Source organism: Ylistrum balloti, unplaced genomic scaffold (genome assembly GCF_031769215.1).
Source record: "Ylistrum balloti isolate Yb309-2 unplaced genomic scaffold, AGI_CSIRO_Ybal_v1 Utg369834, whole genome shotgun sequence".
Lineage (NCBI taxonomy): Eukaryota > Metazoa > Mollusca > Bivalvia > Pectinida > Pectinidae > Ylistrum > Ylistrum balloti.
In genome coordinates this window covers 12190-24807 of record NW_026781995.1, presented here as the reverse complement: position 1 = coordinate 24807, position 12618 = coordinate 12190, and the positions used below count along the sequence as shown (strand labels likewise).

The 12618-nt window shown below is 33.9% G+C and overlaps 1 protein-coding gene across 1 annotated transcript; it reads right to left on the bottom strand.

The window, feature by feature from the left end:
- Positions 1-55: 55 nt before the first annotated feature.
- LOC132545256 (guanosine-3',5'-bis(diphosphate) 3'-pyrophosphohydrolase MESH1-like) lies at positions 56-11752 on the bottom strand. Its single transcript, XM_060208930.1, has 4 exons — positions 11644-11752; positions 5619-5674; positions 2929-3010; positions 56-1962 (listed from the first exon to the last, which is right to left on the bottom strand). The coding sequence occupies exons 1-4, from the start codon at positions 11750-11752 to the stop codon at positions 1673-1675; spliced, it is 537 nt and encodes a 178-aa protein (XP_060064913.1). The 3' UTR covers positions 56-1672.
- Between the last annotated feature and the right edge of the window lie 866 nt (positions 11753-12618).

The following is a 12618-nucleotide window of genomic DNA, read 5'->3' as shown; positions in this document are numbered from 1 at the left end:
AAGTAAAAAACACCATTTTGGAACTTGTTTTAATAAGATCATTGTTAAAGCAGGTTATACTCTGATATTTAGCTGGAAATGTGAGAGTAGACATGATGTGTATTTATACATTTAAATGTATACAAGTATATAGATTTATTAAATATCACAAGTAAGTTGGAAACAAGTAACTAAAAGTGTAAATCAAACTGATGAACCCAACATAACATAAACCTAATGTACATAAATATCTGTCTTTGGTAAAAAATGTACTGGCAAGCAACATATATGTTTATTAAGTAATTTTCTTTATCGAATCTTGATGAATTGATTACACCCAATAAACAAATCTACTTATAAATACTTTATCAATTCTGCACTCCATATTTAGCAAGCTGTTGTCATATTAAGGTATATGTCGACCACTTTCTATATCTACAATGTACGTTTTACACTAAATAAGCTGTGGTGTAGTTTATCTAATAAATTTGACACTTACCATACTGATCTTCCTTTATCAAACAAAACAAACAGTAACATCTACTGGTATATATTGATGTGATATTTTTCCACTTGTATATACATAAAACAATTAATATGTAAATAACCAATGGTAAATAGAGTAAACAAGAAATGTTTGTGGTTTATGCTATTTGTTCACTCTTGTGTTTCGGACAATAATCAACGAGAGTGTGTGTGACTGGTTTTTACCATAATAAAGGAAGTATTTTGAAGTTCTGTACCCACACATGTTTTGATGATGTCATCAATTCAGGTGTAATCACTCTAGTGAAAAACTCATATTGATGCAATGAAAATTTCCGAAATACATTGAGACATTGTAGCAGATCGACATTGATAACAATAATTAAATTGGACTTTTATCTTCAAAGCAAAACTAGAATTGCTATCCTGAGGATAACAACTCCCCCTCCCCCCAGACTCAACTGACCTCTATATATAAAATTTGTCAAAACTCCATGAAAAAAAAGTAACAAATTAACGAAAGTTCTGAAACACCTAATTATCCTACTATAGGTTTTAATTAGTTAATAAAATCTTTTGAATAACCAAGGAGTAATAGCCATTTATTGAAAAACCTGTTTAAAGTTACCATGGCAACCAACTTGCAGAAAAAAAACAAGGAAAAATCCTGTATTACATGTTAAATGGCAGTTTAAGGAAGGTGTGAACCAAATCTCAAATCAATGAATGGGATCCTCGGAAAATGGCTATATAAAGGTTAACTCTCTAAAAAACGATATGGTGGAATGTAGAATCAGTTAGGGGGCAACATTTCAATATTTTACTGGCCATTCCCAAAATTTTACTTTTAAATCTGTTGTAAACTGAGCACATCCTCATCTGGAAAAAGTTTATTAACGATAGACGGGCAGAGGGTAAGGTTAATCCAGTATACTAACTTTGTTTCTGGTGGTATAAAGAAGGAAAGAAAACACAAATAAAAATCAAATCATCACAAAATATTGTGTGTTTTAATTTCCCTGAGTGCATTCAGTGCCCTCTCAATCTAAGTGTATCATATCATCAAAACATACACATGGAATAAAATGGATGTGTATACAACAGTTGGGAAGATAAGTTGATGCCTTTGGTGTTGAATAAAACCCAGCTGTTGTGGTAAATATAAACCCTAAATAAAAAGAGAAAATTGAAATAAAATAATAAAGCATTATAGCATTATATCTCTCTCCTTGAATATATCGTCCAACAAATTCTCCATTTTCTTGTTTGTACCTCGAAGTCCAGCCACTACCTTTGAGGACCACACAAAATACTCGTGTACACGTTCATTAGTCCATCCACATGGCGTACACCTACGGAGGTCACGTAAGTTGTATATTTTATCTGCTAACTTTACTAACTTGGCTTTATAACTAGTGTGAGGTGCATGGTTGATTTGCTGCTGTTTTCTTTCCATCTTTGGTAATGTTTTGTCATCAGTAACTTCCTTAACAAGACCTGTAATCAATAATCAGGTTTTAATCACACTCATTTGAACAAGTTTTTTTCTAACTTAAGGAAAGTTGATTTGCCTATTGAATAAACAAACAGTTTTAATACAGATGTATATATATATTTTTTCACTTTAAAGAAATAGAATGTTGACATTAACATCTGAATGATTGCGCTGTAATTTGTTTTATCTGATAGTTCTGGTTCAAAATGTCACATGAAAGTATTTACAGCAAAAATATATAATTGTTGACCTTGACATTAAACCCTGTGACCTTTACTCTGGTCAAGCAACTTCTCATTATCAACAATGCTTCATAATATTTTAAGAAAATATTTGATAAAGTGATCATGACCTTAACATTGTACCTTTGACCTGTGTTCAGCTGACTTAATTCTGGTCAACTTTGTTTCATAATGTCATAACAAAATATTTGCCAGTATGATATTCAAAACTTGACCTTGACCTTTGACATGGTGATTTAGGCCTCTAGTCAAGCCACTTCTCATTTGATTTCAGGCAATTATCTTTTTAACATTGCAGGTCATAAAAACGCTGGGTATCTGTACATAACCCAAGAATCTTGCTGACCTCTGAACCTGAAAAGCAATCCAAAAATAGCACTTCCTTTTAAGAACCAATGAACAAAGTATGAGAGTAATCAACTCAATAGATTCTTTATCTATAGTAACAGTAACCTTAACCTTTGACCACAGGAACTGAAAACCAATTTCAAACACCCACTTTCTTTGAGTATAAAAAACTACGAAAATCATGAATTCAAGCAATTCAAACTGACTGGAATTTAGAGTCAGTATTAGTTACTGTCTCTATAGACAGTGACTTCAACTGATTATCTATAATCACCTTGTAAAAGAGAGCTGTAACAAAACAGGAGATAGTTAAAATAAAAAAAATACATTGCTTAATGGTAACATAACCTGATAACAAACCAAAATGTTTTATCTTACCACAAACTTCTGGGCCGAAATGTTGGTTCAGTTCATCAAACGAGGTATCAGTGTCCTCAACTGTATCATGTAGTAATGCTGCCTATAACAAGGGAGAAAATTCTGTTGTAGGTGTAGTAAGTGAAGTAATAGGATAAAGGTAAGTAAAGTCATAGGATATACCATCAGATAAAAGTAAAGTCAAAAGATATAGCATTAGATATAGGTAAGTAAAGTCATAGGGTATAGCATCAGATAAAAGTAAATTCATAGGGTATAGCATCAGATATAGGTAAGTAAAGTCATAGGATATAGCATCAGATATAGGTAAGTAAAGTCATAGGATATAACATCAGATATAGGAAAAGTCATAGGATATAGCATCAGATATAGGTAAAGTAATAGGATATAGCATCAGATATAAGTAAAGTCATAGGATATAGCATTAGATATAGGTAAGTAAAGTCATAGGATATAGCATCAGATATAGGTAAGTAAATCATAGGGTATAGCATCAGATAAAAGTAAATTCATAGGGTATAGCATCAGATAGAGGTAAGTAAAGTCATAGGATATAACATCAGATATAGGTAAGTAAATCATAGGGTATAGCATCAGATATAAGTAATGTCATAGGATATAGCATCAGATATAGGTAAGTAAAGTCATAGGATATAGTATTAGATATAGGTAAGTAAAGTCATAGGATATAGCATCAGATATAAGTAAAGTCATAGGATATAGCATCAGATATAAGTAAAGTCATAGGATATAGCATTAGATATAGGTAAGTAAAGTCATAGGATATAGCATCAGATATAGGTAAGTAAATCATAGGGTATAGCATCAGATATAAGTAAAGTCATAGGATATAGCATCAGATATAAGTAAAGTCATAGGATATAGCATTAGATATAGGTAAAGTCATAGGATATAGCATCAGATATAAGTAAGTAAAGTCATAGGATATAGCATCAGATATAGGTAAGTAAAGTCATAGGATATAGCATCAGATATAAGTAATGTCATAGGATATAGCATTAGATATAGGTAAAATCATAGGATATAGCATCAGATATAAGTAAGTAAAGTCATAGGATATAGCATTAGATATAGGTAAAGTCATAGGATATAGCATCAGATATAAGTAAGTAAAGTCATAGGATATAGCATCAGATATAAGTAAAGTCATAGGATATAGCATTAGATATAGGTAAAGTCATAGGATATAGCATCAGATATAAGTAAGTAAAGTCATAGGATATAGCATTAGATATAGGTAAAGTCATAGGATATAGCATCAGATATAAGTAAGTAAAGTCATAGGATATAGCATTAGATATAGGTAAAGTCATAGGATATAGCATCAGATATAGGTAAGTAAAGTCATAGGATATAGCATCAGATATAAGTAATGTCATAGGATATAGCATTAGATATAAGTAAATTCATAGGATATAGCATCAGATATAGGTAATGTCATAGGATATAGCATCAGATATAAGTAAATAATGTCATAGGATATAGCATCAGATATAAGTAAGTAAAGTCATAGGATATAGCATCAGATATAAGTAATGTCATAGGATATAGCATTAGATATAGGTAAGTAAAGTCATAGGATATAGCATCAGATATAAGTAATATCATAGGATATAGCATCAGATATAGGTAAGTAAATCATAGGGTATAGCATCAGATATAGGTAAGTAAATCATAGGGTATAGCATCAGATATAAGTAATGTCATAGGATATAGCATTAGATATAGGTAAGTAAAGTCATAGGATATAGCATCAGATATAAGTAAAGTCATAGGATATAGCATCAGATATAGGTAATGTCATAGGATATAGCATCAGATATAGGTAAGTAAAGTCATAGGATATAGCATCAGATATAAGTAAGTAAAGTCATAGGATATAGCATCAGATATAAGTAATGTCATAGGATATAGCATCAGATATAGGTAAGTAAAGTCATAGGATATAGCATCAGATATAAGTAAAGTCATAGGATATAGCATCAGATATAAGTAAAGTCATAGGATATAGCATCAGATATAGGTAAGTAAAGTCATAGGATATAGCATCAGATATAAGTAATGTCATTGGATATAGCATCAGATATAAGTAATGTCATAGGATATAGCATCAGATATAAGTAAAGTCATAGGATATAGCATCAGATATAAGTAAAGTCATAGGATATAGCATCAGATATAGGTAAGTAAAGTCCTAGGATATAGCATCAGATATAAGTAAAGTCATAGGATATAGCATCAGATATAAGTAAGTAAAGTCATAGGATATAGCATCAGATATAAGTAAAGTCATAGGATATAGCATCAGATATAAGTAAAGTCATAGGATATAGCATCAGATATAGGTAAAGTCATAAGATATAGCATCAGATATAGGTAAGTAAAGTCATAGGATATAGCATCAGATATAGGTAAAGTCATAGGATATAGCATCAGATATAAGTAATGTCATAGGATATAGCATCAGATATAAGTAATGTCATAGGATATAGCATCAGATATAAGTTATTAAAGTTGCAGGATATGAATTATGTTTCCATATCAATATAATGTGTTTATCACAAATTACACGTTTAACAGTAGGGGAGCTAGTGGGCACTGCATTCATACAAAGTACAATTTTGGCTTTGTGTATTACTACAAAATTCCTCGCTGAACACCACACTAACCTGGATCACAGCAATGTCTGTAATTCCTGCCTCGTCAGTCAATATTTTTGCCACGCCTATCAATAAAATACATCAACACACTAATGATTTCACTGGGTGATAAAAACTGATACTGTAACATATCTAGTAATAAAAATATTGCAGATGCTGGTAAATGGACCTATTATCTTAGAGATTAGAAAACAAATACAGGCTACACAACATACACTCTTCAAGCTAAAAATAAAACATTATAGATAGCCAAAACCCTTCAGACTACACATTACCATTCAGCCATGTGTATTTCAACTTCCAGCCACTGAAAATCTTACCACACATCATTCAGTGTTCATCACTTGCTGCATTATCGTCATTGTTGTCCATGAATAATACAGAGATAGATTTATACTTACTAGGGTCTGACCTGTCCTACTTGACATTTCTATAAAATTATCAACATCCTTAAGATTTGAGAAAATGCAATGAAACCCCTACACCTTACAGTCAAATGATTTTCACAAGTCAAAAGCATTTTCAAACATAATTATACATGAAGGCATTTTCTTTTTCACAGCTGAAATATCTTTATCATAAGCTGAATGTGAAAAAATCATTAATCAGTTTTCACAACCTTTGTTTCTGTTAGACAGGCGAGTATATGGTGTAAGTAGATAAATTCCCCTATGCATGATTTCACAATGGTTAATTGTGTAAGTTAAGTTTAATGAATTGTAAATGGTCTGAGGCCTTACAATATAGAAATATATTTCATTTCATAGTTTCCAAAATATAGTTTATACTGACAACATATAAATATATATGATTTTGGTTTATGGTCTGTCACACATCTACAAGTCATGTGTAATACAATTATTTTTTGTACTTTTTTTTTAACTAAATAAACTTGAACTGAAATGGTATGTTATTGTGACTATCATTTGTTGTGGTTATTATAAAGAAAAAAAACCCAAGTGTTGTACAAATCAAGGATGAAATATGGACATGTAATGACACAGATGTTTTTAACTATAAATGTGTAGATGAGAAGGAGGTAAGAAAGCTGTTCTCAGCATTTAATGTGAAAAAAGCTACCGGTGTTGATGGTATCTCGGCTAAGATTTAAAAAGCTGGTACAGAATCTTTTACACCTGTCATAACATCACTTTTTAATCGACATGCTCAGTTTGTTACTTTCCTGATGAACTGAAAAAAACACAGATTTTAGAGATTTTTAAGAAAAACAATCCTTTGTAGAAAAGCAATTTTAAACCTGTCAGTATTTTACCTCCTTTGCTAAAAAACATTTGAAAGGATCATGTATAATCATCTTCGTGAATTTTTAAACCTATTTTTAGTTAATTTCTGTCAACTTTCAGGACTGGTTATGGCAGTCTGTCCTGCTCAAGCCCTTGAAGACTGGAGGAGGGCCTTGGACAACCATCAACATGTTGGTGTAATTCTAATGGAACTGTCCAAGGCTTTGGACTGCATTCCACATAACCTGTTACATGGGAAGCTGTTGACTTCATCAGCAGCTACTTAGGTGGCAGGCAGCATCAGACTGGGACCAGTGAATGGGCTGACGTTACTAGTCCCTAGCTGGGATACCCAGGTCTGTTTCTGTCCTCTGGACACAAAATGCTATGCAAGTTACTCCCCTTTGAAAGTCTATACATTAAGTACATTTAGGTGGGTTTTTTTTCGCTACTTTTGGTATCTATTTTGAATCATTCTATTATTTTATGTTTTTTTTTTTAATTTCTCATGACCTGATGGTCTACTTTTAATGCACACTACATTAGTGTAAATTATGTCAATTTTCATAATTTGCTTTATAAGCATATATGTTACTTACACTTTGATAGTGTTTTAACTTTTTCTATTGTAACATTTATGTGATATACAAGTGCCCATTATTAATCACGTAACTCCTAGATAACTCTTTGTGTCTGTGATATTTCTTCATTACATAAGAAGTGAACATCATTGTCATATATATAGTACAATGTTTTATAGTCATGTTTGCCACAATGATAGCACTACAATGTTAGTGTTTTACTGTTTACCATATGTGACTTTAAATAAAACTTCATGACACTTGACGTGACCCTTGACCTTTGTATGTTAAACAACATGTCCATAAAAGGAATAAGAGAACACACTGGAGATCCGGTGTATTTAGTCTCAAATCACAAGATATTTTCAATATATTTCTATTTTAATTACTCTGACTTTTATGCACACCCAGTAAAGCACCATGCTGGTTATCTAACTTTAAGCTTTTAACAACTTAATATGGGTTATAGTCCTGCAATTACATGTTCTGCTTTGAGTAATAAATTAGTTACTCCAATGCTGGGTGTTTTGAAATAGAAACACAAAGTTCTATTTGCAACAAAAAAGGCATCATATTTTTTTACATGACCCAATAACCAATGCGACATTGTACTTTTTTACAAAAATAGTTATTCAATTTTTTCCATAAGAAAGGTCTAGCATCTAAAGATAGCCATACTGATATGGTACCAACACTAGGGAATGATGCCCCTTCATACGCTACAGTGAAAAGGTGGGTGGTTGAATTTTAGCATGGTAGGCACAGCCTTGGGGATGACGCCCGTCCTGGAAGGCATGTCACTGTTGCAACCCTAGAAATGGTCAATAAGTCCATCATATTGTTACGGCTGACAGGCGAGTTACAAAGAGATATATAGCCAGTACAGTTGGGATTTCAAAGGAAAGAGCACATTCCATTCTTACAGAAGATCTTGCAATGAGAAAGCTCTCAGCCTATTTGGTATCATGACTTCTGACAGTTGATCAGAAGAACACCAGGTGGATTTTGTTGCATGCTAATCTGAACCTTTTAGAGGCAGATCCAGCTAACTTTCTGCAGAGGTTTGTGACTATGAATGAAACATGGCTCCATCATTTCACCCCAGAGACCAAACAACAGTTTAAACAATGGAAGCACCCTTGTTCACCCCCGGTCAAAATAGGCAAAGACTGTTCCATCAGCTTGAAAGCTTATGGCCTTGGTTTTCTGAAATACTGATGGTAGATTATCTGCAAAATGGACATACAATCAAAATACGGTCTTACTTAGTAGATTCTGAATGCTGGCCATTAGACCTCTATACTCAGATCCAACTCCTGTCTTTTATGATTTATGTAGTCACCCCTGGATGATGTAATGCTTGTGTTGTCAAAAAGTACACTGAACATCCTGTCTTCTGATTTCCAGAGCTTGTCCAGCAAGGTCTCAAAGAAATTTAAAGTTGAAGATTGGACCGCATCCTCAGGCAAAGTTCCAGTTGTTAACAGCTTTCTGTGTGAACGAGTACTTCCTGCTGTTGAGCCTAGATCTTGACTTCTCAACTGTAATTGTTAATCCCTTTCAGCTCTTTTGTTCTGGTTCCCTGCAAAAGATGTTTTGGTCCATTCTTGTTGTAGAGGTCTCTTTCTTCTCATTTCACTGCACTCTGATTCTACTTCCTTCTGTGTCTTTATATAGACATAGTTTGGCCTTGTTTGTATCCCTACCAACTCTCATTACATGGCATTTATCCAGGTAAAACCTGAGAAGAACTTGGCCTTGTCTTGTATCCCTCCCAACTCTCAATACATGGCATTGATTTATTTTTTTATCCAGGTAAAACCTGAGGAGATCTTAGCCTTGTTTGTATCCCTACCAACTCTCATTACATGGCATTTATCCAGGTAAAACCTGAGAAGAACTTGTTCTTGTTTGTATCCTTCCCAAATCACAATATATGGCATTTATCCAGGTAAAACCTGAGAAGATCTTGGTCTTGTTTGTATCTCTCCCAACTCTCATTACATGGCATTTATCCAGGTAAAACCTGAAAAGAACTTGTTCTTGTTTGTATCCTTCCCAAATCACAATATATGGCATTTATCCAGGTAAAACCTGAGAAGATCTTGGTTTTGTTTGTATCCCTCCCAACTCTCAATACATGGTATTTATTCGGGTGAAACCTGAGAAGATCTTGGCCTTGTCTTGTATCCCTCCCAACTCTCATTACATGACATTTATCCAGGTAAAACCTGAGAAGAACTTGGCCTTGTCTTGTATCCCTCCCAACTCTCAATACATGGCATTGATTTATTTTTTTATCCAGGTAAAACCTGAGAAGATCTTGGCCTTGTTTGTATCCCTCCCAACTCTCAATACATGACATTTATCCAGATAAAACCTGAGAAGATCTTGGTTTTGTTTGTATCTCTCCCAACTCTCATTACATGGCATTTATCCAGGTAAAACCTGAAAAGAACTTGTTCTTGTTTGTATCCTTCCCAAATCACAATATATGGCATTTATCCAGGTAAAACCTGAGAAGATCTTGGTCTTGTTTGTATCCCTCCCAACTCTCAATACATGGTATTTATTCGGGTGAAACCTGAGAAGATCTTGGCCTTGTCTTGTATCCCTCCCAACTCTCATTACATGACATTTATCCAGGTAAAACCTGAGAAGATCTTGGCCTTGTCTTGTATCCCTCCCAACTCTCATTACATGGCATTTATCCAGGTAAAACCTGAGAAGATCTTGGCCTTGTCTTGTATCCCTCCCAACTCTCATTACATGACATTTATCCAGGTAAAACCTGAGAAGATCTTGGTCTTGTTTGTATCCCTCCCAACTCTCATTACATGGCATTTATCCAGGTAAAACCTGAGAAGATCTTGGCCTTGTCTTGTATCCCTCCCAACTCTTATTACATGACATTTATCCAGGTAAAACCTGAGAAGATCTTGGTCTTGTTTGTATCCCTCCCAACTCTCATTACATGACATTTATCCAGGTAAAACCTGAGAAGATCTTGGCCTTGTCTTGTATCCCTCCCAACTCTCATTACATGACATTTATCCAGGTAAAACCTGAGAAGATCTTGGCCTTGTCTTGTATCCCTCCCAAATCACATTACATGGCATTTATCCAGGTAAAACCTCATCTGACCATTGTTGTAAGTTATCCAACTCCACCTGCAGATTCTTCCCATCGCGAATGTCAGTGTACAATTTGGTATCATCAGCCAAGAGCCATGTAACAGATTCTACTATATCCGGTTAGTCATTAATATATAACACAAAGAGAGTAGGACCAAGGACACTCCCCTGTGGTACACTGATAGTGACTTGCCGCCATCCTGTTGTTTGACCATTCACTGACACTTGTTGTTTCTTGTCTGTCAGGAACCCCTTCATCCATTTTTATCCATCAATGATATTCTATATGTATCCTGTTTCCCTATTAGCCTCCGGTGGGGAACAGTGTCAAAGGCTTTCTGGAAGTCCTTGTTCACAACATTCTACACTACCACTTTCATCCAGTATTGCTGTCTACTAATCAATGACCTTTAGTTATTGTAATACAATTGATCTTCCTCTGATAAAACCAAACTGCCTTAGACTTAACAAGTTGTTCTTTGACAATTGCCCAATCACTCGAGTACAAACATTTTTATAGCATATATTACATATAACACTTGTATAACTAACTGGTCTGTGGTGTCCAGTTTGCCTCTTGTCTCCTATTTTGTAAATAGCTGTGGTCCTGGATTCTTTCCAAACTTTTTTGTATCTCTCCTTAGCCTTTCTGCCTGGGCCATGTCATGGCCCTGTCTGATGCCGTCAAATCTGGGGTTGGTTTTAAGCTGAACTATGGTCCTTAGTAATTCTTTCTTGGTGTCTAGACTATCTAACACAGCCAGTAATGGCCTCCTATCAGCCCCTTGTCATAACCTGCATTAATTCCACCTACCTGGTTTTTGAGTCATGTTAATAAGATGACGCCTTTTTAGTTGCAATTTTTAAAAGGAATTATCTGTATTTCTATTTCAATCACCCTGAACTTGAGTTACTAATTGGTCACTCAAAGCAGTAATTATCCCTCAATACAGGCCTATTATACCCATATGCGGAGTTGTGTCAAACCTGTATAACGGTGTAACTTAGACTGGTGAGTATGGAGTTAATTGGGTAGGTTCATTACTACAGATTAAAATCATACAAAAAATCACACCTATGGGATGGTTAATATATGGTGTCTGCTCTTCATCTTTCCTTCTTTGATCTTTGTGCTTTACGGCAGCAAAATCAATGCATCGTATCAGTTCGCTTACGTTGTCCATTTCTCACCGGATGTTTATAACTAAAGATAAACAATAACTAGGAAATGACAAGAAATCCGGATACAACATAGATAAATAATAAAGTCGCGAGAGAACTAGATAACAGGCTTCAAAAGATTTTTCCGGTGCGTACTTAAACTAAAACGCTTCTGACCCATAAGTAACCAACACTTTTTCTCGTTTTTATCCATTTTTGTTTTATTTTGTTTTATTTTGTTTTTTGTTTGTTTTTTTCTTCTGATTTCTTATTCTTATTACAGTTATTATAAATCACAATTTTACAAATGTAAAAATAATCTGTAAACTTAGGTATATTTCAGTTTTCTTAAACCTTATCAACATTACAATTATATCTTTACTATCATCCTCTTGTATAATAGTTTAAATATCACACGTATGTTACACCTAGAGAGAAGTAATTTAGACTTTTAGAATGAATACGTCTAACAATCAATATTTTCTATTGTAACCAACTACACTGACAGAAGATATTAGAAGATAATTTTACAGTCTTATACATGTAAACCTTTTTCACTAACTTATCACCGTTGTTGTATTATCTCCTCGTCGTTATTTGACTTGGACTTTAATTAAAGAAGGATAACTCTTCAAGCTTTGTCCGTTCCACGTGAGGGATAACCCCGTACTGCAACTGACCGCAGCCTGCGCTTGGAATCTGTCAAAAAGAAATGATAATATAACTATAAATGGCACGTGAAACATTCTTTTAGTTTTCTCTTTGTTGCTTATACTATAAAATATATCACTAATATAGCAACAATGACTGATTATATTGTAACTTCGTGGCCTGAATGGTACTTCCCGTTAAACAGAAAATTATGTGATTTATTTTCATAAATGGTACA